The 23,900-nt window shown below is 55.2% G+C and overlaps 5 protein-coding genes across 5 annotated transcripts; 1 reads left to right on the top strand and 4 right to left on the bottom strand.

Moving 5' to 3' along the window:
* Positions 1-3,900: 3,900 nt before the first annotated feature.
* On the top strand, positions 3,901-7,345 carry HRG_06454 (glycosyl hydrolase family 47 protein; the record flags this gene model as incomplete). Its single annotated transcript, XM_044864925.1, has 6 exons — positions 3,901-3,999; positions 4,082-4,211; positions 4,266-4,465; positions 4,538-4,704; positions 4,759-5,760; positions 5,815-7,345. The coding sequence occupies 6 exons, from the start codon at positions 3,901-3,903 to the stop codon at positions 7,343-7,345; spliced, it is 3,129 nt and encodes a 1,042-aa protein (XP_044719865.1).
* A 724-nt stretch (positions 7,346-8,069) lies between these two features.
* HRG_06453 (phosphoribosyl transferase domain-containing protein) lies at positions 8,070-8,791 on the bottom strand (the record flags this gene model as incomplete). Its single annotated transcript, XM_044864924.1, has 2 exons — positions 8,070-8,215; positions 8,287-8,791. 2 exons carry the CDS (start codon positions 8,789-8,791, stop codon positions 8,070-8,072), a joined length of 651 nt encoding a protein of 216 aa, XP_044719864.1.
* A 2,643-nt stretch (positions 8,792-11,434) lies between these two features.
* HRG_06452 (uncharacterized protein) lies at positions 11,435-13,496 on the bottom strand (the record flags this gene model as incomplete). Its single annotated transcript, XM_044864923.1, has 4 exons — positions 11,435-12,002; positions 12,094-12,723; positions 12,784-13,013; positions 13,080-13,496. 4 exons carry the CDS (start codon positions 13,494-13,496, stop codon positions 11,435-11,437), a joined length of 1,845 nt encoding a protein of 614 aa, XP_044719863.1.
* A 753-nt stretch (positions 13,497-14,249) lies between these two features.
* Positions 14,250-15,551, bottom strand: HRG_06451 (pex2/pex12 domain-containing protein; the record flags this gene model as incomplete). Its single annotated transcript, XM_044864922.1, has 1 exon — positions 14,250-15,551. One exon carries the CDS (start codon positions 15,549-15,551, stop codon positions 14,250-14,252), a length of 1,302 nt encoding a protein of 433 aa, XP_044719862.1.
* A 763-nt stretch (positions 15,552-16,314) lies between these two features.
* HRG_06450 (phosphoadenosine phosphosulfate reductase family domain-containing protein) lies at positions 16,315-17,364 on the bottom strand (the record flags this gene model as incomplete). Its single annotated transcript, XM_044864921.1, has 3 exons — positions 16,315-16,500; positions 16,599-17,043; positions 17,147-17,364. 3 exons carry the CDS (start codon positions 17,362-17,364, stop codon positions 16,315-16,317), a joined length of 849 nt encoding a protein of 282 aa, XP_044719861.1.
* Between the last annotated feature and the right edge of the window lie 6,536 nt (positions 17,365-23,900).

Raw genomic sequence — 23,900 nt, 5'->3', positions numbered from 1 at the left:
TCTGGTCTTTTTCAATCAAAACACCGAGGGGCCAAGGCCATGCCTGGCCATCTCCAACGACGGACGCAAGTTCACATGGTGCCCCCACTGGGGGCGCAATCAACGCCGCATCTGAGCATCACCTCACTGCTACTCCATCCCATCGATAACCGCGCTGAGCCGAAGGTGCTCACCCCCAAAGCCCTGTGTTCGCCTTGCCGTTGGTGGGGGCTTGCCAGTCCCAGCATTGCCGTTGTTGCCTGACCGGGCCAACAAGCCCCAGATCGACCGTGGGCGGCATCTAAAAAAAGAAGAACATGAGGGGACCGAAACGGGGTGAATCCTTGCATCTGACCATCTACAATCATCTCAGAATCCCAGAGTCCCCAGAAACTTCGAAACGCCAGAACCTTCTCTGCGGAAACAGCTTGGGGGCCGTGGTGTCTCATTGTCTCTTGCCCCACGAGGGTAAGACGAGAGAGCATGTCGCTGGAATGTCACTGCCCAGGCCCCGAGGGCGCATCAAGGATTGTTCGGACAAGACCCGTTGTCGTTTCGTCCGAACTATGCCTCGCCTCGAGTGAATGTCGTCGACGGCAAGGATCCAGCACGTCACCGGATGACTAGTGTGGCACGGTACCAAGGAGCCGACGACCAATCGCCAGGCGTAGCGAGTCTAGTTTCCTGACTATGGAACTAGCAGGCAGATAGCTTGCCGTATAGCTTGGAGACATGGCACGCCAAGCCTGAATCTCGCTCGCTTCCCACGGCGTGTCGATTTGGTCCGACGCCCCCCCTGCTGGCCTCTCCCGGGGGGCGTAAAAAGCAATCAAGACATGCGAGCCAGACTCAGCCACCCGCGCGCGATGGTTGAGAAAAGTACCGAAATCATCGATTGTGATTTGCAAGGGCCAGGGCGTCAGCCACGGATGCTCGGGAAGCAGCAATCATCAGTAGCCTCCCGGAAACGACTAGGTGCGTGGTGAGCGTCTCGGGGGTGGCGGGCTCTCAGGCGCACTTCCAATTTTCCATGCTCCTATTCCGCCGCGCCTGGTGTCATACACAGGACTTCTATCTACATACGTGCATCGGAGTACAGTACATTCAGCTCTCGAACCAGGGGCGGCACGACAAAAAGGCCTGTCATCGAAGTCCCATCCAGGGGTGGCAAGGGCAGGGCAGGGCAGAACAGGGGCGCGCCCGCAGGACACGGCACACGGTCGGCAGCTGAAATCGGTCTCGACTTGCGGCCTGCAGGCGTGGCTTTTCGTGTCTCAAAACGGACGAAGAGAGCCAAATTGGACGAGGTGCAAATGGCGGAGAGGCGGAGGTGAAGCACTGAAGAGGAAGAATAAAGTAAAGGATGCACCGACGCGCTCCGTCGGACGCGGACCGGCGAAGCGGGCTCGGAGGGCCGAGACGTCGGGGATTGCCTATTTGGGCCATGACCGCGCCGTATTAGCTAATGAGTGAGACATGCGCACGCTGCGATGCGAATTTGGATTAGGTAAGCACGAGCACTTCGGCTTCCAAGTTTTCGAACTTCCATGTCAACTATCAGCAGACGGCCACGGCGATGGCGCCGGCAAGGCACAACTTTGGCTCTCGACCCGGACTCGGTTCCGTTGCGACGCGTCTCTCTATCTGGCCCTCGGCTAGCCCCGGCGTGATGCGACCCCCCCCCCCCCCACCCCCTTCCACCAGGCCCGTCGATCCGGGCGGTCTCGGCTGGTTGCACACACTGATCACGCGGAATTGGAAATTCCCCGTCGGGCAATCAACGTCTCCGCCCGTCCCTCGCTGTCAGCATCATCCTGCCCTGGGGCCATTTCTCGACGTTGCACAGGGGCATGCCCCCTCCTTATCGGCGTCGTCATCGGTCAAGTAGCCTTCTCCCGAAAACTACTGTAAGCCGTCGGCGGCAGTGCAGCCGGGAGGAGGGGGGTCAGCGTCGTTTTTCGGATCTCGCTCGCGTGAGAGGTGCGTGTGGGTGTGTTTCTGAGTGTGTGCATACATATATGCACCGTGCTTTCTATACATATCTTGGCGTCCTGTACTGGAGCCAGCTCTCCCGGTCACAATTCATGGGCGAGGCAGCCCTCGTGCTGCCGCTGTAAGCCACAGTCTGGGGAGGGGGGGCTGTCAGATTAGATCGGGTACCGACGCGTAGCAAGGCCGAGGCAGGAGGGCGAGATACGAGTGGACGCCTGCATGTCGAGTACCAGCCAGTACTTGATTCGCTTCTGACCATTCAAGTCCAAGTCGCACAGAATTTCAGCCCTACTCCGCAGGGCCAGGACTAGCACCGCACACGCGTCGCACAGTGCCCAATAACTTGGAGCCAAGATGAAAGGCGTATTCCCCGTGACTCTTTAATGTTCACTCGTACCTAGTCCGTTTCCTTTTTCTGACTCTAGTTCTTTGGTTCAGTGATTGCGGCACAGCAAGCCATGTCGAAAATGGGTATGAATAGTAGCATCATCGGACCGAAACTCGCGAGACTCGCGTGCAGCCGCCGGGGATGATGGAGGGGCCAAGCAGGTTAATGTGAGATGGAAGAGATACATCACACGCATTATCCAATTCTTTGATGGGTCAGGGGGGCTAAGAATTGCTCGCCGCCGGCTTTCAGGTTCTGGAGCGTCAGCGTGGCGCTTCTTTCTCTTTGCGCCAGCGTTGTCCTGGCCCCCGGCAGGGCGTCACGGCTCTCATAGATGGGCCGCTCAAGGTATGATAGCGTGAATCGGAGAGCTACCCTGGGATGTTGAGTAGACGGACGGTGAGGGTGGTCCTGCCAGTCTCATCTGGGATGTCGGCCGGTGGGGGGTATGAAATTGATGAAAGGATCGACCGCACATGAGGCTACATGGAAATGGGAATCAGGGAGAACGATCGTGGATCGGAAATACATGCCTAACCATGATGTTTTCCCTTGACCACCTCAACCACATGTAGCCTGGAACATGAATGAAAGCTCAAGCGAGAGACGGATCATCACCCGGCAATGGCCAAGCAGGTGGCGACTTGGATGCGTTCGAAATAGCAAAAGTAGTGATAGACCGCATACTTGAACCCTTGGTGACTGCCCTAGAGGCAAATCAGTGTAGCTAGCCTTAATGGTGAACAAAAGGCCCAAGTCAAAGGCAGGCATGTACCATGTACGCAGAACGGAGGAAGGGGCCGGCCCGTGGACGAAAAGACGGAAGAACGGCGCCGGGCCGGCCTCGGTTGCGCGTGGGATCCGCGCCGGCAATCCGCGTCTCCACCCCGCCGAAACCAACAGATGTCGGGGGCGGCGCACCAGCCTCGGGGGCGACGCGGGGCACAGGCGGGGCCGTTTTGAGCGGCGGCGGACGGCACCAGCCACGCACAGCCACGCCACGCTTGCGGCAACGGCCAGAAAAGCCGCCAGCGTGGCGCTGCCGGTGAACAGACGCTAATTCCGCAATCTGGCGACAAAACGACGACCGCCCTTGGACGACCGCCCGTCCTTGTCTCTCTGCCGCCTGGCCCCCCTTTCTCGTCCATCTCCCCCCTTTCCGCCAGCTGTCTGTCGTCGAGGTGGGCAAATGGAGGGCTTCTCGACTGTGCCGCTGCGTGAGAACCGGTAGCTTCCATCCTCCCGCCCTCTCTTCCTCGCTCTCCGTCGCCGCCCTTCCGTCTCTTCCTTTCTTTTCCTCTGGCCTTTGTGGCCCCCGACGCATGCGAGCGCGCAACCAGCTCTCGTCCCGTGCCGGCGCAATCACAAATCACATGGGCGACACGCAAACGGGAGCTGCCGCCGCATCCTTATGAGGAGGCTCCAGGCAGCGCACCATGGGCTGGGCTTCTCTGCTGCCGCCGCCATGTGCGCCGCCTCGGCTGCTGCCTCTGGCGCTACTGCTGCTGGCCCTAGCGGTGCAGCCATGGTCTGCGGCTGCCATGCGCGCCGACCGCCTGGCCCAGCTGCGCCAGGAAACCGTCGACATGTTCTACCATGGCTACAGCAATTATATGCAGCATGCCTTTCCCGAAGACGAGGCAAGCAGCTTGATCCCCCCCCCTTCCCATGTTTCTCTCACGAGGGCGACCGTGGTTACTAACGAAAATGTGTCCTTTTCAGCTACGGCCGCTCTCTTGCGCGCCCTTGACGCGAGACCGCGACGACCCGACGCGCATCGGCCTCAACGACGCCCTGGGCAACTACTCGCTCACCCTCATCGATAGCCTGTCGACGCTGGCCATCCTCGCTGGCGGGCCACGCGACGGCTCCTACACAGGCCCGCAGGCCCTCGCCGACTTCCAAGACGGCATTGCCCAGTTTGTCCTCCACTACGGCGACGGCCGGACGGGCACCCCGGGGGGCACGGGGATTCGCGCGGCGGGTTTCGACCTCGATAGCAAGGTGCAGGTTTTCGAGACGGTCATACGCGGCGTGGGAGGGCTGCTGAGTGCCCACCTGTTCGCCATTGGCGAGCTGCCAATCCCCGGATACGTTCCGAGACTGGTCGAGGGCTCTTCCGGCGGCGACGACGGCCCCCTCGAATTGGCCCCCATTCTCTGGCCCGGCGGCTTCAAGTACGACGGCCAGCTCCTGCGACTGGCTCTCGACCTCGCCCAGCGCCTCCTGCCCGCCTTCTACACCACCACCGGGATACCGTATCCCCGCGTCAACCTCCGCTCCGGCATCCCCTTTTACGTCAACTCGCCGCTGCACCAGGCGTCGGCCGACGAGGCCACCCGGGAGTCCGCGGGAGGGCGCAGAGAAATCACCGAGACGTGCAGCGCCGGGGCCGGCAGCCTGACGCTCGAGTTAACCGTCCTCAGCCGCCTGACGGGGGACGCGCGCTTCGAGCAGGCGGCCAAGCGCGCCTTTTGGGAGGTCTGGCGCCGGCGGAGCGATATTGGCTTGATTGGAAACGGCATCGACGCCGAACACGGCATGTGGATCGGGCCGCATGCCGGCATTGGCGCCGGCATGGACAGCTTCTTTGAGTATGCGCTCAAGAGCCACATCCTCCTCTCGGGCCACGAGACGCCGGCCCCCAACGCGTCCGCCACTCGCCGAGGTTCCTCCTCCGCATCAACCTCCGCCGGAGACAACCACTGGCTTGACCCGGGCTCCCTCCACGGCCCGCTGCCGCCCGAGATGCATTCGTCCGACGCCTTCCTCGAGGCCTGGCACGAGGCGCACGCGTCGGTCAAGCGCCACCTCTACACGGACCGGAGCCACTTCCCCTACTACGCCAACAGCCACCGCGCCACGGGCCAGCCCTACACCATGTGGATCGACAGCCTGGGAGCCTTCTACCCGGGCCTGCTGGCGCTGGCGGGCGAGGTGGACGAGGCCATCGAGGCCAACCTCGTCTACACGGCCCTCTGGACCCGCTACTCGGCGCTGCCGGAGCGCTGGTCGATCCGCGAGAACAACGTCGAGGCCGGCATCGCCTGGTGGCCCGGCCGGCCCGAGTTCATCGAGTCCACCTACCACATCTTCCGTGCCACCCGCGACCCCTGGTACCTGCACGTCGGCGAGATGGTGCTCCGCGACATCGGCCGGCGCTGCCACGCCCCCTGCGGCTGGGCCGGCCTGCAGGACGTGCGCACGGGCGAGAAGCAGGACCGCATGGAGAGCTTCTTCCTCGGCGAGACGACAAAGTACATGTACCTGCTCTTCGACCCGCACCACCCGTTCAACAGCCTCGACGCCGCCTACGTCTTCACCACCGAGGGCCACCCCCTGATCCTGCCGCGGCAGAAGCAGTCGACGCCGCCCACGACCCGGCGCCAACGGAAGCGACGGTCGTCGCCTTCATCGTCGTCGTCATCTTCGTCGTCGCCGCGCCAGGGCGGCAGGCACGTCTCCGTCTACAAGCAGCACGACGACGGCGACGGGGCCGGCGGCAACGGCGGCGAGGGTTTCACCAACACGTGCCCCGCGCCCCCCCGGCCGCCGGCCGACTCGCTGGCCGGATCGGCGACGGCGGCGCGGCCGCAGCTATTTGGCGCCTCGCGCTTCACCGACCTCTTCAACACGCCCAACGTCCACGGCCCCATCGAGGCCTTCGAGGCCGACGGCGGCGAGCCCGGCGCGCCCCCCGTGACGCGCTACCGCGCCACGTCCAACCACTCCCTCTTCCCTTGGACCCTGCCGCCCAGCATGCTGCCGGCCCGCGGCACGTGCGCCGCGCCGCCCACGCGCGTCGTCTCGGCCATCGAGTTCCCCGCCCGCGACGCCGCCGCCGCCGCCGCCGCCCTGGCCGCGGGCCTTGGCGGCATCGCCTCGGGTGCGCTCGTGTGGCACCCCCGTGCCGGGCCCGTGGTCCAGGTCCTCGAGGGCCTCCGCCTCCAGCTCGAGAGGGAGGAGCTCGTCGGCGCCGGCGCCGTCGCGTGGAGAATCACGCACATCGGCGCCATGCAGCTGGGTCGCCGCGAGACCGTCTTTTTCCACGCAGAGCACGTCCGCCACTTTCGGGACGAGGCCTTCACCTGCCTCCGGCGCCGGGACGCCATCGAAGTGGAGCTGCTCGTCGACGTGCGCTCCGGCGAGGGCAACGCGACGACGACGGCGCCGCTGCCCGACGGCACCGTTCTTGTCTCGGACCCATCTCCCTCGTGTCCCCCCCCTCCCTCCTTGTCCAATGACAACGACGACGAAGACGAGGCCGTCGCGTCCATGCCCTCAGAGTCGCTGCTCAAACACCTCCTCCGCGCCGTCTCCTCCGTCTTCGACCCCTCGCAGACAGACCTCCCCGCCACCGACAAGTCAGCCCCGCGCGGCGCCACCGGCACCGGCACCGGCGCCTCCATCCTCTCCTTTTACGCCCACGCGCCCGTCGGCCCCGGCGCCGCGCCCCTCCCCCACCCGGGCGACACCCCTGTCGACGGCTCCCCCTCGTTCGACGCCCGCCGCCCCGCCGCCAACTTCCCCTGGTCCACCGTCTTCCTCGGCGGCCGCGCCTGCGCCGCGCCCCTCCCCGACGCCGCGCCCCGCGACCACCAGCTCATCGTCCTCCGCCGCGGTGGCTGCTCCTTTGCCCAGAAGCTCGCCAACGTCCCTGCCTTTACTCCGAGCGCAGACGCCCTTCAGCTCGTCGTCGTTGTCGACGACGAGGCTGACTCCGCCGCCGCCGCCGCCGCCGACGACGACGACGAACAAGACGCCGTCTCGTCGCGCCTCGACCCCACTGCCCTCGACAGGCCCCTGTTGGCTGCCGAGCAGCTCGCGCCCGACGGCTCCAAGAGGCTCAATGGCGTGCCCATGGTGCTCGTCCGCGGCCATGAAGGCGACTACGAGCGCTTCGGCCGTGCCGTCGCCGCCGGCATGCGCAACAAGTACCGCCTCGAGAGCCAGGGGCTCTTGATTGTCAATGCCGTCGTCATATAGAGAGCGGGTGTCTTGTCCGGCGGCATTCTGATTTTCAAGCAACCAAGCTCGAGTATACCATTCTTCTTGCTGCGACGTGACAAGTTGCAGTCTGAGCCTACGTATTCTGTGGCAGCACGCGAGGCTAGGATTGTTCCGCATCACCCGGGCAGAAGCATGCTCAGGGCATGTAGTCATTCCATGTTCGAGGTATAGCGACCGTGACACTGGGTGCACGGCGTCCATGTTCCTGATTTCAGCTATGCACACTTATTTCGGCGGGTGCAACAGCGTCGCCCGTGGGCGGGTTATTTATCGAAAAAATACGGCATGTAGCCGCCGCCCGTCAAGTATCCATTTTCTCTACATACCAAACGGAAGAAAAAGAAAGAGACCAAAACGTGCTTTCATATCCCTTGCACAAAATGAGGACACAGGTAACCAGCTGCCGAGAGGGGGGAATGGTCTATTGGTGGCGACGAGCAGAAGACGTGAGCCGCAACTTTGTTCTTGATCAAAAACTTTTCAGGCAGATTCCCAAGACGCCAACGAATACAGTCAAAGGGGGGTGTAGTAGAATGCTGTTGTTCAGGATGCGGCAGTGATTAGGTTCCGGGCGGAAGCCAAAGAGTCATTATGAAAGCCGTGCGTGTCGTAGTCGTGGCGCAGAAGACGGCGGGTAGAAGACGAGAACAAAGTTGGCGCAGGGAGAAGATTAGTTTTGACGGGGCGGGTAAGGCCAACATCAGTCGTCGTCAAGGAGGATGGTGGCGGGAGCTCCGTCCAGCTGCCGGCGGCCGTTGAGACCGGGGACCTCGAGGAGGAAGAGGTAGCCAATGACCTGGCCCTTGAGCTGGGAGACGAGATCGGCCGCAGCCTTTGCCGAGCCACCTGTTGGGGGGGGGGAGGGGGAGGTGAGTCTGACGGATCATTGCAAACGAGGGAGACAGGGACAAGCATACCTGTGGCAATGATGTCGTCGACAATGAGCACCTTTTGGCCCTCGCGGACGGCGTCTTGCTGCATCTGGAAGTGGTCGCTGCCGTACTCCTTGACGTACTCGGCCGTGACACAGGGGCCGGGAAGCTTGCCCTTCTTGCGGACCGTGGCGAAGCCAACACCGAGGCGCAAGGCGAGGCCGGGCCCGAAGAGAAAGCCGCGGGCGTCGAGGCCGACAATGACGTCTGGCTTTGCGTGGGCGTAGGACCGGTCAATCTGCCACTCGAGGGCCGAGACGAGGGTAGAGTGGGCATGAGGGTTGGCGAAGAGGGGCATGATGTCGACAAAATCGATGCCGGGAATGGGGAAGTCGGGGAAGTTGCGCAGCGTGTTGCGCAGCGTCATCTTTGCACTGGCGAGTTGGGCGGCGGTGGAGGCGGCGGCGGCGGGCTGCTGTCGCGAGGCATCTTGAGCGGCTGCTGAGGATGAAGGGTGTTGCTGCTGTTGATGCGGTGGGGAGACGGTCATTGTGAAGAAGAAAAGGAAGAGGGGAAGGAGGAGGAGAGGAGGAGGGGCGAGGAAGGAGGGGGGGCGGGGGGAAAAGGAGGAAAAGAGAGAGGCAGATCGGAATCGGGACAAGGAGAGAAACCGAGAACGAGAGAATGAAAAGAGACGAGGAGGAGATGGTGGTGGTAATGCGTGCGTGCGTGTGTGTGTGCGTGCGTGTGTGAGAGAGGAGAAGTCGGCGAGAGAATACGAATAGCATGTGTGGGCGATTTTTTTTTCTCTCGTTGGCTTCGGCGGCCGAGAATATACCTTGAGGGACTGGACGCCTCGGTAGCGCCTCGCACCGCTACGGAGCCTGCAGCCGTACGTAGAGGAGAGAGGAGGAGGTACCGGCGGGTCTTGCAGGCAGCAGCAGGAGCAGCAGGACCCGCCGGCGGTAGCAACGGGGCAGGCCCGGACGAGGAAGGAGTGGTCGTCGTCACCAAGAGGGCAGGCAGCTGCAGCTCGCAGCAAGCACGGCGGGGAAGGCGCTGCCTGCTGCTGCTGCTTTGGAGGCAGACGAGTCAAGGCAGGTATGTACGAGGGCGAGCAAGTATATCCGTACATGTACGCACACACACGCAATAGTAGCCAAGGTATTTTCACACACAACCGGATGCATAAAAGCATCATTTTCCGAACAGCCAGAGTGAAAAGGGACTTCTGCTAACTTATACAAGACCCGTCTCTTCCCTGCACTGCCCGCCGGCGGTGACTCAGTGGACAATCCCATTGTATCCACAGTGCATGCCTTGTTATAGCGCCGAGCAACAAGGTCGGTGTGGCATTTCGCGCACCTGCAGCGTTTCCATGTTTCCCCCCCCCCCCCTTTCGTGTCGTACGTGCACACAGCGGCCTTGGTTATAATTCGTACTTGCTGCGTACTTGGTATATAGTCCGTGTACATACATACATACTACACCTGGCCCCATCCTGACTCGTGCTGCCTTTGCCCGGTGGTCCTCCAACCTCCTGTACAGTACAGATTGCGTGTGCCTCGTGGTCCACCGTCTAATTACCTACACTTCCAGATACACGCATGTGCCCGAGTCTGGCCATGTACATAATTATTACATGCTCCGAGCTCGCACTCTGGGCCGCTGCCTGACGGCCAGAAGAAGCAAGCACGGCAGAGCCGGCGCCGTCCATCTGCCGCCGGGACGGAACTCGTCGTCGAATCACGGCCGCGGTCAACACCACACACCCCCCAAACCGCCTCTCTATCGGACGCTAGCTCTTGCTCCCCCGTTTTTTCTCGTCGTCGAAACAGGTAATGCTCTTATGTACCATGATATCAAGTACGTGCCTAGTCAGGATATCTTGGTCAAAGATAGCCCAGCGCTCCTGTGCGTGGCCGGCGGCCGATTCGCGATAGGCAGCATCAACTGCTTCGTATCTGATGTTCTTCGTACGTGCGTTACCTCCGATGCCACCGTTCTTCGTCCAAAGAAACACCAACTGGCGGTAAGCAAAGCCACCCTCATCCGTCGTCACCCCGCCCATCCATCATCGATGCCGCCTTGCCCGGGCTACCACCACCCATCGCCCCGTCCACTGCCACGGATTGCATCCAGCGAAACCATTTCTTGCCAAACGGGGCGCAAGGGAGGGGTCGAGGCGGCATGAACGGGACGGCCGCCTCGCCCCATCCGATGAGGCGGATCATATCAAGCCTCGCTGGGGGCATGGCCATCAAGGACAGCGACTGAGCGCTCTACACGCTGCAGACTGCATGCATTCCGGGCAGGGCAACGAATATGACGGGGACAAGAGACATCCAACAAGGGAACCAAGGCTTTCGCTCGCCGAGCCAAGCCCCAGGGACAGCCGCCGTCTCATTCACATTGCCTCCTCGTGCCTGCAGCCTATACGCGTGCATTCTCGATGCCCTCTCTCTCTCTGCATGAATCCACCGCCCTTTGCTACAGCCCAGCGCGGCCCCGGCCACGGCTCCCGACGAGCGGCCATGCTCCCACCCCTGCCATCCAACAAACGCCTCGCCAACGTCCTCTTCGCTTGTCCCACCTCCCGCGCGTCCCAGCTCCTCACCGGCCGCGGTCCGGCGAACCCCCAAATCCCCGGATCGCGGGACGGTGCCGAAAGCCCCAACAAGCGCCGCTTGCTTCCCCGGTCGGTCCACCCAGCCACGCAGCAGCACTCATGCATGCGGCACCCGTCATCAAACCGTTTAATGCGCCCTGTCCTATCCATTCACCCTGCAAAAGAAACAGAGAGACAAAAGCCAAGTCTATTGTAGCAGGGGTTCCTCCGACTTTGAGAAGCACAAGGTATCATCCAATGCAAAGTACACGCTTCCGGCCCCCTTGCCCCAGAACAAAATGCGCGAACGGGTATCGGTCTATGCATACCGCAGCAAGTCCATGCTGCAGAAGAAAAAAAAGAAGAGACGCGAGGGAAGAGTGCAAGACAAGACAGGGAAAGGCAAGGCAAGGAAAGAAAACAAGCCACCATCCATGCCATGCTGCATAAAAAGAATACCCAACCGGATCTCTCCTGGGTCGTTTGTCTCATCAAGGCCGTTTGTTACCCGCGCCCATGAGGCGAAAGATTCTGCGGCGAATTGTCGTCATGCGCACTCCTCGCGAAATGGCGGCTTCGTCATGCTCACTCGTAAAACTGCAGTCGTATAATGGAAAAAATCATATTCTGCAGCACATGCAGCGTCACCGTCACGCTCGTCGGCAGCAGCTCCGGCCACACGGCCAGGTCCAGCTTGCCCTCGAGTCCGACGTCGACGCCGAAGCAGAGGCGGATGAGGCCGCGCACCGCCAAGCTGGCCACGAGCTCGCACGCCCACGTCACCGACGAGGCCAAAAACGTCAGCCGAAAGTCGTACGGCTCGTCGGCGTCGTCAAAGGCAAAGTACGGGTACACGTCCTTGTTGGCGCCAAAGTGCAGCACCGCGATGCTGCCCAGAAAGGCTGCCATGGACGCGTTCTCGGCCAGGAACCGGATGAAGACATTGCGCGTCTGCAGCTTCTGGTACGAGCCGTAGCTCTGCCCGTTAAGCCCCAGCAGCGTCAGCGCTCGGTGAAAGGCCCGCGTCATCATCAGCGGCGTCATCACAACCAGCCCCGTCGACGACAGCACCTGGAGGATGATGAACTGCGACGGCGAACGCAGCCGTGCATACAGCGCCCGCACGTACATCTGGTACGTCAACATGAAGTACCTGTGAGAGAGGGCCGAGACGCTCGTTAGCCCTTGTGGTCCCCGTCCATCGCCGTTAGGGGGAGGCTTCTAAGCAGGGGCAGGGATCGTACAGCTTGAAGACCCAGCTCAGGGGATAACTCCCGACTCGCTCGCCCTCGCGGATGCCCAGCACCCAGCCCGTCAGGGCGTCGAGCAGATGCACCGTCACCACCCAGCCGTAGACGTACACGACCGTCTCCAGACTGTTGTGCGGCAGCGTGCGCAGGTACATTTCGGCATAGGCCTCGCCGATGACATACGCCATCAGGCCCACCGACAGCGCCACGCAGAACCACAGGAAGCGAACAAAGCTTGCCGGCAGCCACCTGCGCCTCCCCTGCGGCCGCGCCGGCAGCGGTGCGTGCATCCGCGGCTCCAGGCTGTTGTCGCCGTTGTAGCGCCGCCTCCGGTAGTCTCGCCCAGGGGCTGCGTCGGGCTCGCCGGTCCACCACGACGAGGTGAAGATGCGCTGCGTCTCCGACAGCGAGTGGCGCAGGCTCATGTGTCGCTCATTCGTCAGCAGGATCATGAAGGCAATGGCGACGGGCATGGCCATGGTGAAGAAGGTCCACGTTATCCATGCCGTGTTGTGGATCGTCAGGAACCGCGTCTCGGGCCTGAAGTAGAGGGGGATGGGCACGGCCAGGGATACGACGGCGATGAGGGACACAGTCAGGGGGAAGCCGAGCGACTGCGGCCACCTGTCATGGTTTGGCTGCGTGTGAGCACTTGGCCCTCGCCACGGACTGGAGCTCACTCACCAGTTTAGGCTGTACAAGTTAAAGACCTTTGTGATCCATATCAGGGCCGTCAGGTTGTAGAAGCCGTAGTAGACAAAGAGGAAGAACCAAAAGTTGACGCGCACCCGCGCCTCTCCATGGCCAGGCGTCTTGTGTCCCTCGTGCGGCTCTCCATTGGGGTCGCCGACGATCCCATTGCCTTGGTCTTTCAAGGGGTACTGGGGGAACGGCACAGAGCACCAGGCGACGGCCTTTGCGCCCGTGTCAGCGTCGCCTCTTGCCCACATGCGCATCCCGCCGAGCCCGTGTTGACGTACCAGAATCGCAGGCAGAAGCACCAGCAGCCCATACCGACTCCACCACACATCAACCACCTTCCTGACGGCCGAGTGCCGGGGAGCCACCCACAGGTCCAGAGCGTATGCCCGCCACAGCCGCTTCCATGGCGGCGGCCCGTCGTCGTCGGTGTCGTCGTCGTGTTCCTCCTCTTCCTCCTCCTGCTGGGCGGCCTCGAGCTCGGCGGCAACCAGGGCCCCGTACCCGACATGCACGCTGCCCCTCCCGCCGCCGTTGGCCGCGAGCCGGTCGCCGAAACGACCCAGCTGGCCGTAGCGATTCTGTCCTAGCCCCGGGCGCGGAGGTACGGCGCGGAAGCGGCCGAGGAGGGGCGACGAGTCCGAGGGCCGGACGTGGTGCGACTCGGTGCCCTGCGTGAACTGGAAGAAGCTCGACATGACGCTTTGCGCGACGGTGGGCGCGCGTGAAGGCGCCTGCTCCTTGAAGCTGTCTTGGATCGGACCTCAGAGCTGCGAGGATGGAGATGAGGGAGCAGCGCTTTCACGCGGCAGGCTTGCGACAAAGCAAGGCAAGCAATGGCGCTGATGAGTGCGCGTTTTGCGGTGTCGAGCGTCTTCTTGGCGACCTCATGAGAAGAGCAGGGTTCGAGCTCGGCTTGGATACTCGGTCCACGCGTCGTGTTTGCTGCTGCGAAGCTCGACCTGTCCTCGCGCGCCAGGGTCTCGAGTCGAAGCCGGTGTTGTTGTTTTGTTGGCGAGGAGCCCGTCGGGGGATGTTGGGTGAGGTGGTGTCAAAGTACCTCGGCACCTGGACAGTAGCGCTCGGTACCTTGGATGGGGAGCCGACTAGCAGCGGTACCCGGAGTATTAGCAGCTTCAATGCTGTCCATGCCTTATCTTATCGGCCCCTGACGTGCCTGCATTAGCGCTTCAGCTCGTGATGCTTTGGATGATGATTGCCAGCCAAGGCATGCTCGCTTGATATTACACCCGGAGCGAAAAGATACGCAAAGGCCCCAGTCTTGGCGCCTCCCGGCCGGTTCAGCTGGGTTCGTCTAAATCGAGAAATGGCCTCGATGATGTCATGTAAACCGATCCCGCCGCCAGCTTCTTGAGCCATCATCAAGCATCATCGCCAAGTCATCTTCTCGGCTTCGTCTGGGCAATTTCAGCCGCCCTCGCCTTGAGTGCCTATAACTTCCCATCCTCCACCACGTGCTCGCCCCCCGTGACATCATCCGAAAAAGCGACCGTCTTGGCCGCCGAGCTCACCTTGGACATCCTCGGCCGCGGCTCGGGCTCCAGCACGTCTCCGCTCCACGGCCTGCACTCGCGGACATGCTCGCCGCACCGCAGACACGTCCAGCCCTCGCCCTCCTCGCGCTCGAGCCGCGTCGCCAAGCATACGAAGCAGTAGACGCAGGCGCACGGCATCGTCTCGTACGGGTTCGTCACGTCCGTCTGCGCAGACCCCACGACGCCCCCCGACGCCGCCAGCATCTCCGTCTCGGTCGTCGCCGTGGCGTTTTGGTCCTGGTAGCAGATGGCGCACGTCCGCTCAGGGAGGAAGGCGTATTCGCCCCGGGTCGGGTCCGAGTCGCCGTCGCCGTCGGTGCGCATCATGTCCTTGGTCTTGCGCCATGTGCGGCTGAGCCAGCGCCGCCACCGGTTGATGCCGATGAGCGGCAGCACGAAGAGCAGGAACTCGGTCAGCGCGTGCCAGACGAGCTGGCGGTTGAGGTACTCAAACGACACCTCGCGGCTGACGTGGCTCGTCGGCGGCGCGAGGCGCATCCTCAGCACCCGGTCGAGCAGCGTGCGGTATCGCCCGCGCAGAAGGAAGACGAGAAAGGAGACGAGGGCGGCGGCCGAGTGCGCAGTCGACAGCCTCCCGGTCCAGCGCGAGAGGAATCGTATGCGCGGGCTGCTGGGCCGGTCGTGGCCGTCGTCTTGGTCGAGCAGCCAGTCCTCCCACCGCGTCCACGCGTATTTGCCCACGACGGTGACGAGTCCGTAGAGCGACTTTTGCAGCCTGGACGGGGCCACGAGCACGGGGCCGTCCGTTCTGGCGTCGGTGTACCGGAGGTTTTGTAGCGCGGCGCCGTAGGTGGCGTCGTGGTCCCAGACAGTGAGCTTGAAGAGCACGGCGCGCAGGGCCAGCAGCGTCTCGGCCGACCAGTCGTCGTGCAAGTGGCCGCCGCCAAAGTACTTGAGCGCATCGGCAACCTGGCCCCTCAGCAGCTCGACCAGCTCGTCGTCGAGCAGCTCGGCGTCGACCTGCGCCACGCGGAACGCCGGCCGGGTGCCTTGTCTCGAGGACGCCGCCTCCCACACCGGGCCGAGTTGATTGAGGGGAAAGGGCAGGCGTTGCAGCCCGAGGCGGAGCTGGTGGGCGCGCGAGGAGGCGGCGGCGGCGGCGGCGGCCTGGGCTTCGCGAGCTTGGCGGCGCGCGACGACCCGCTGCTGGGCCTGGGCGAAGCTCGAGTCGGTCATGGGTTCGTCATGGACATGGGCGCTGCCGCTGTCGCTGGCATCGAGGCGAGGCACGCGTTGGAAGGAGGTTGCGCGCGAGCCTGACGGTCGAGAGGTGGGTGGGTGGGTGAATGGGTGTTTGGGTGCAGATGAGATGAAAGGAGCGGGTAAGAAGCCAGTTGACTTGGTGACGCTGGTGATGCACGGTGATGCCGAGAAGTGGGTGATGGAGAGAGGGAGGGAGGGAGAGAGAGAGAGAGATAGAAAGTACGTACAGTCCAGTCCACACGGGCCGAGGCTTGTCTGATGATTCCGAGGTTCCGACCACCGGCAATTGCCGTTGTCTCCCGAGCTCAACCGCACCTTTACCCCGTGAGGATCTACCACGTACATTTTTATTTATTTACAAATAATCTGTGTGTAGATGATTTGTTTGAGCTCTCATGTGTTTGTCTTATATCAGAGGGTTGCTCAATTGCCAGTGCCCAGTTCTTCATCGCGAGCGCCAGCCTAGCCGCGACCCTTTGCCCTTGGGTTGCGCCATGACCCAGCCTTAGAGGAAAAGTGTATCCTGTAACTTTCATGACGCCAAAACAGTTCTATGACTCGACTGTCCCGTCTTGCGTTTGTCCATCGGCCCGGCGGCACCTTGACCAGTCCCTCTTGACGGTGCCCGCGAGCCTTTCTGCTTGTCTCACTTTCCCTTCTCGAATCCGACTGGCGTCAACTCGGTCGTTTCGTCTCCCTCGCCACGTCATAACATAGCGTCAGCTGTCCTTGCGATTCATCGATCCCGCCCAAGGCGCTCTTCGTCGTCGCGCACCAGTTCATACGCCGGCCGGAACGTCTTGGCGCCGCCGCCGTCGTCGAGGGCCAGCGCCGGATTCGGACGCGTATTTCTCGTGCCGCCGAGCGATGTGAAGCCGCGATTATACAGGCTGCAGAAGGCTATGTCGAGGTGCCGGATGAACTGGATCGAGGCATGGTGTCAGTGACAGGATTCTTGACTCGGCGCCTCGTGTACCATAGCAGAGTGCATGACAAGGGAGCAGGGTCCGGGTATCTCACGGCCCAAATCTCAGGGTAGTGCCAGTCCAGCACCGGATTCACACGCATAAAACCGGGCCAGTCGTCGTCAGTCGGGCTAAAGGGCATCAGGAATTCGCTGTGCGGGTCAGTCCGCCGCGTGCCCATGAAGATGGCCTTGACAGGCGGTCGGTCGGCGCGATATGCCTCGAGGGCGTCGCGCATGGGCAGGGCGTAGCGTGTCAGGTCGAGGTGGTAGTGGGAGGTCGAGACGGCAACAAAGTCCTCGACCTCGGGGAACGGGTCGGGTGGCGCGATGTAGATGGCTTGCAGCGGCTCAATGTGGCTTTTGGTCGGGGTTTCGGTCGCCGGACCGTCGGCCGAGGCGGACAAGGGCTGTGTCGGGTCGGGCAGACAAGCGAGGATGAGTATCAGCAGGACGAGGCAGTCCTTGCCGCCATTGTAGGAGAGCGACAGCTCATTTCTTCTGTTTCCGGGGTGCGCGCGTCAGTGAGAAGCTCTCGCTTCCGTGGCCATCAAGTGAGGTCGAGCCAAGGGCGGGACGGTGAGAAGAAACAAGGCCGACGCACCCGTATCGCTGCAGGGCCTCGCTAATGACGGCCAGAGACTCGCGCGCCCGCAGCTGCGTGTTCCGGAGCACGGCATCGTCTTCAGAAGGTAGTCTGAGCAGGTCGGATACTTTGCGCCGCAGCACGGAGCATATCTCGGGCCAGGGTCGGGGGCCGTCGTGTCCTGCTGCTCGGGGCTTGGTGGCGCCGTTGGTGGGCGGCTCAGCGGGCTGCGTCATTGTCGGCCGGAGAGGTGTGGGGAGGGGAGGCGAGAGGCAAGGGAAGGGGGGTGTCGAGCGGAGGAATAGCGAGGGGATACGGAGTAGAGAATGAAGAGAAGAAGATGACTCGCGGTGAAGCCGAGGGAACAAAAGACGGACCCCACATCGTTATCGGCGGGTAGCTACTACTTAGGTACAGATAGATGGACGTTGCCTCGGGCCTCCAGAGTCCGCGTCATTGCGTCTACAGTACCTACCTAGGTAGGTAGTCACTCGGTAAGTTACTTAGTGTCTGCATCACCTCGCCAGCAAGCACCAATCGACGCAAGGTCTCGTTCTGCACGGCCCTGCCGGTGCCGGTGCACACGCTCGGTCATCAAGTCTTACCCACCGTTGGCTATGCCGCCGGCCATATTCGGGAACCGGGCCTCGCGGAACCAGGCCCGCCGAGGAGCCGAGCCCGTCTCCACCCACTCCGACGACGTCTCCGCCGCCACGCGCCGGCCCGGCTCCTAGCATCGGCGCACGTCAGCGGCACATCCACCGCTTCTCTCGACAACAAGTTTATTCTAAGTCGCATTCAAGTTGGTGGCCTGGGAGTAATGGACGTGTCGCGCGCTAAAGGCCGACTCGGTAGGACTGGCCTGGGCCATTTGACGGCCCATTAAGACGGCGAGAGTGGTGGCTTTTATGGCTGAAGGCTTGTCGGCGATACCGCGTGGTCTGTTAAAAGGAAATAGAGTGGCACCGGAAGTAAATACTATTAATAGGGGAGGATATAAGGAAGATATTCAAGGATATTGTTATTGTTATTATTATTGTTATTGAGATTACACTAGTAACCTATCTAGAGGTATCTAGAACTTCGGCGTTAAATAGGAGGGAAAAACCAGAGTACCTAGAGGAAAACCCTCCCCTCTTTCGTAGCTGGTCCGCCCTTATGCCGGGTCGCGGTTGCAATACGTAGGAATCTTACGCCGGCTATCTTAGGTATCGTTTTAGTTAGTCGGAATCTTAAGTTAGTATACCTAGCTTCCGGCACCCCCTACTTCCGGCACCCTTCGTAGCACTAAGGCAGGTATATTCTAAACGCAATTAAAGCCGTATTTTAATATCACGATAATTAAATTTAGTGTTTCTAGCTACTCTAGCTGCTAGCTATTATAAAGAGCTTTAAATCCTACGTTCTAATTAGCTATAGCGGCGGTAGCCGGCTTAAGCGTGCGCTCGAGCTATTTCTTTGTCTTTATAACTTATTTAATCTATATAAACCGCCTATTAAGGTCTTAAGGGACCTTTTTCTATTTTTAAGGCTATAGACGATATAATTAATACTTTAGCTACTATATTTAAAGCTAGGAGGCTATAAGCGACTAATTTTACTTATTAAGGCTACGGCTAACCTTACTAAAGAGTAGTCGGATCGTACGGTTAACTTAACCGCGGTTTTCTAGCCCTATAATAAGGCGACGGACTTCTTATAATTATTTAACCGTTTTAAGGGCATTATAAATAGCTAGGGTACTAGAATTCTTTCTTTTTAACGGCGTTAACGGCGTTAATAGCTATAGTAAGATAAACCGGCTTAGTAAGGGCTTTACTATATTAACTAGCTATAGTCCTAACCTATACTACCCGCCCTTAATATTCTTTTTAGTTAAACCGGCCTACTAGGCTTAATAATATACTTAGAGGAAGGTAGCCTTATTAATTAGCGCTATATTATTAAAAGATTAAAAAATTTTTAAGTTAACGTTAGTAGGTAGCCTTAATAGGCGAGAAAACTAAGATATTAAGAGGTTAGAGGACGTAGGAGGAGTATACTAGTAGAAAAAGAAGATAAATACGATTCTTAAAGTATTTATATATAAAATCGTTGGTCTAATAGCTCTTATAGCTATTAATAATAAGGAGAACGTTCCCTTATAAGTAGCGCCTTATTTAAGGGATAAATACTTACTTAAGCTATTAAATAGTAATAGAATCGCTTATCTAGCCCTTTAAGGAAGTAATAAAGTCCTAATCCTTTAGAAAATCGAGTTCTTTAAGGAACTATTACTATTAAAGGTCCTAGCCCTTAAAGATTATAAAGGGGGTTAAGGCCTAGCCTATTATAGAGACGTATTTAATAATTATAGTCTAATACGCGACCTAGTATAAGGGCGGACTAGCTATGAAAGAGGGGAGGGTTTTCCTTTAAGTACTTTAGTTTTTCCCTTCTATTTAACGCCGAAGTTCTAAATACCTCTAGATAAGTTACTAGTATAATCTTAATAATAATAATAATATAGGTACTATCTATAAAATAATATTAATAAGCTATATAGAGCTCTTTTATATATAGCTAGCCTATATATATATATATATATAGGATCTAGCCCTTTATATATAACTATATAGCTTAGGCTATAGCCTAAGCCTATAACCTATAATAGTTAAAGACTTTTATATAATACCCTCCCTTTAATATAGTATAGCGCTGCCTTATTAATAGCTTCTATATAATTAAGCCTTAGGCCCTTTATACTACTAGCTCTACCTTACCCTCTTTTATTAATCGTACTAGCCCTACTATCCTTATTATCCCCGCGCCTATTAATTTAAGCGGCTAGCCCCCGCCTCCGCCTCCGCTACCTCTATAAGTCTATAGTTAAGTAAGCGTAATAAATGTTTTCCTAGTATTAAAAGGTATAAGCAATAAGTATAGGATCGGGTAATTAATAATATAAGCGGAAGGATCGGTCGAAGAAGTATAGGGTAGGATTTCGTCTAGAATTTATAACGAGAATATAAGGGGCTAAATAATATATTAAAAGAATAGCGTTATAAAAGATACTTACGAACTTTCTTATTCTATCTACTACTCCTAGGGAAATCCTTTGTCTTTTATAGACTATTGCTCGCTTACTAATAGACTAATTAGTTAGCTTTCTAGTATATTCTATAGTACTTAAAAAGCTCTATCTATAGTATATCTTTCTAACTTAGTAGGTGGTCTAATTATAACGTAATAGTTAACGTAAGACTATAGGTTCTAGTATAAGTAGTAGATTTAACTAGAATGTTCTATGCCCTACCTATTCTCGTATCGCGGATATCTTTAGAACCGCTCCGCTAAAATAGGTAATAAGGTATCCGTTCTACTTATAGTTAACTTATACATTTTATATATATTTTTATTTATTCGGATAGGCTTATCTTAACCCGCTTTTCCTTAAGGAAGGTATAGATATCTAGTAGAGGTCTTTTATCTTTAAGGGTTATTCCCTTAGACTATATTATAGAGCCTCCTTTTACTAGCTTATTCTATAAAGCCTCCCTATACCTATTTTAACGGTAGCTGCGGTATATACCTAAAGATATACCTACGCTAACGGTAATAGTAGTAGCTAGATACCGAAGGATAAGGGGGTCTAAGGGGAATAAAGGAAACGAGAAAGCACTAGGCAGGGTAAGGTAAAGGCAAAGAGGGCTAAAAAAGTATATTAGTAAAAGAGGATATAAAAGAAGATAATAATAGAAGATAATAAAAGAAGAAGATAATAATGCTAATGCTATCTACTAGCTAAGGAGGAAAAGAGACCTCTTTTATAGACTAAATTTTCCCTCCTTCTTCCCTAGACGAATAAGGGCTAAGGGATTATTTAATTAAGAAGAGGGCTAGCTAGAGACTCTACTAAGGATCCTACTAAGGATCCTACTAAGGACCCTACTAAGGACCCTACTAAAGACTCTACTACGCGGGCTATATATTCCTTAGGGTATAGATGCCCCCGTTAAACTATTATTTCTTTATAATAGTATAATAGGAATATAAGGGTATATTCTTATACCTACTAACTTCTTAAAGTATAAGCGCTAAGTATAGGCTTAAGCCTCTTACGCAGCCCCTTATATATAGTATATATTATAAGAGCTCCCTTACGGTAACTAAGTTAGGCGCTACTATAGCAGTAGCTATTACTAATACGCGCGTGCTAGCTATGCTTATAAGGCGGCGCCTCCTATCCTACTCGCTACGGCGTTAGCTTAAAAGGCTAGCGCGTATAGGTAAGTATAAAGGGCTACTAAGAAGCGCCTTACCGCCGCCGTAGCTGCTTATTATAACCTCTATACTTTAGAGCGCTAAGGGCTTATCCCTAAGTAAGTTCCTCCCCCTTTACTCTCTTACTTTTACTACTAACTCCTTTAGTACTAAAGATACTACTTTTATTACCTTATTAGCGGTCCCTTTAGCTATACCCGCTACTACTACTACTACTACCCCCGCTACTACTACTATTACTACCCCCGCTACTACTACTATTACTACCCCCGCCGCTACCGCTAATATTAGCTACCGCCCCTTTATCCTTAGAGCCGCTACTACTATTAACTAGCTTATAAGTATAGAGGGCTAACTTAGCGCCTTAAAAAGCGCTACCGCTACTATTAAAGAAGAGGAAGCTAATAAGGATAATAATAATAATAATAAAGGTAAGGATAAGGGTAATAATAAGGGTAAGGATAAGGGTAATAATAATAAAGAATAAGCTTAAGTAGTTTAATAGGTAAGATCGCACCCCTATAGATATTAGCCCGTTAAAGGGATAAGACCCTTAGTACTCCCTTTCTAACTTACTTCTAAGTATACTTAAAGGCGTTATAAAGACCTCGATTATCTAATTAAGTATCTTCCTTAATTATAGTTAATTTAAATTTTTATTTTTCCCCTTTAAAGTAAAGACCGCTAGTTATATAACTTTAGTAGAGATAAAGAGGCATAGAGTAAAGAAATCTCTAATACTTATATTTATAACCTAAGGCCCTTAGAGCTATATATAGAACCGATAATTAGATAATTATATAGTTAATTACTTTACTAATCCTTAGCTATATACTACGCGTGCTTTAGGTATATACCCTTATCCCTATTAAAACTAGTCTTTAGGGTATAAACTCGTTATTCCGTTTTATTTATATAGCAATAAGTAGCTTTACGAAGCTAAGAATACCTAGAGGACAACGGTACTATTTAGAAAAAATAAAATCTAGGGATTTAATAATTAAAGTAGTAACTACCTTAATAGCTAGAGTTAAGGACCTAATAAAGCGATAGACTTACTAGGAAATAAATAATTAGATAATACCTTCGCTAATAGTAAAGGAAAAGTAATAAGCTAATACTAAAAAACCCTAAGCTCTTATTATCGGCCCTATAACCCTTAATACTAGCGACTTAGTTAAGAAACTACGATCTTTATATAATACTTTAAAAGATATAAATAATAATAATAGTATAATTTAGACCGTTCTAGAACCCTATTAAGACCTCTTACTTATATACGTACTAATAATACTAATATAGGTACTAATAAGGGATACCTTAATAACCTTAACCTTAGCTCTCCTTTACGCGGTAGCTTATAAAGAACGCTTATATCTCGCTAATAAATAAGAAAGTAAGTAATAAGATAGTTATAATAAGATATCCTTTAACTCCGAAAACTCTAACTTTAAATTTTATAACCTTATAATTTATAAGCATACTATGTCTAAAAACGCTAGCTATTAAAAGGGATTATTTAATCCTACTACTAACGATATAAAGAAAATTAAGGTAGATATTAATAAGATTATTAATAGACTTAGAGATATACTTACTAAAAGCTAAGATAACCTTATAAGAAGACTCCGCTAACTATAACTCTTACTTATTAGTAAATTTAATAGTAAAAACGTAACTAAATTCCTTAAGAAGTTCGAATAAGAGATATACGTTAACTATATCTATAATAAGGATAAAATAAACTAGCTCGAAGTCTATATCTCCTCTATATAAGCCCCTACTATTAAGATTCTTATAGATAGACTTACTTAGGAAGAAGTAAAGAAGAGACTCTTTTAATACTACTATATATATAATATTAAATAACTAGAAACTACTAACGACCGCTTAGGCTATTATAATACTAAAAAGCCTAAGATTATTATAGAAGTTATAGAATAGCTTAATCTTTACTTATACTTATAGTATAAAGTATAACCTAACGGCTAGGAAGAATCTATAGTCTAGTTATACCTTATTTACTATATAATACTAAAGGAGCTTATTATTAACGTTATAAAGAGAAACGGGAAGATATTTAAAGTTATCTTAAAACTCCTATATAAAAGCCTTATCTATATAATTAATAACTACTTAGTACCTTATTAAGACGTTAAGCAATAAGATATAATATTTAAAGTCTATAATTAGAAGCTTAAGAACCTAAAAAAAGACTAGCTCTTTAGGGAAATTAATAAAGTAATAAAGGAAGCCGAATTTAATAAAGGTAAAGAAAAACTTCTTAAAGAGTTAAAGAAAATAAATAAGAAACCTAGATAGCCCGTAAATAAGATCTTAGACCTAATAAAAGCCTTTAAAGATATAAAGATTAACCTTACTCGCTAGTAAGAGTAGATATTTAACTAGCTTAATAGGGAATAAAAACGCGTTAGTAGTAAAGGCTACTTTTTAAGTTATAGATAAGGAGGTAGCGTAAATACTATCGGATTTTACTACCTATCTAATT

This window comes from Hirsutella rhossiliensis (assembly GCF_020360975.1).
Source record: "Hirsutella rhossiliensis strain HR02 chromosome Unknown scaffold00006, whole genome shotgun sequence".
Taxonomy (NCBI): domain Eukaryota; kingdom Fungi; phylum Ascomycota; class Sordariomycetes; order Hypocreales; family Ophiocordycipitaceae; genus Hirsutella; species Hirsutella rhossiliensis.
The sequence above is the reverse complement of the archived record's forward strand: the minus strand, read 5'-3'. Positions and strand labels throughout refer to the sequence as shown.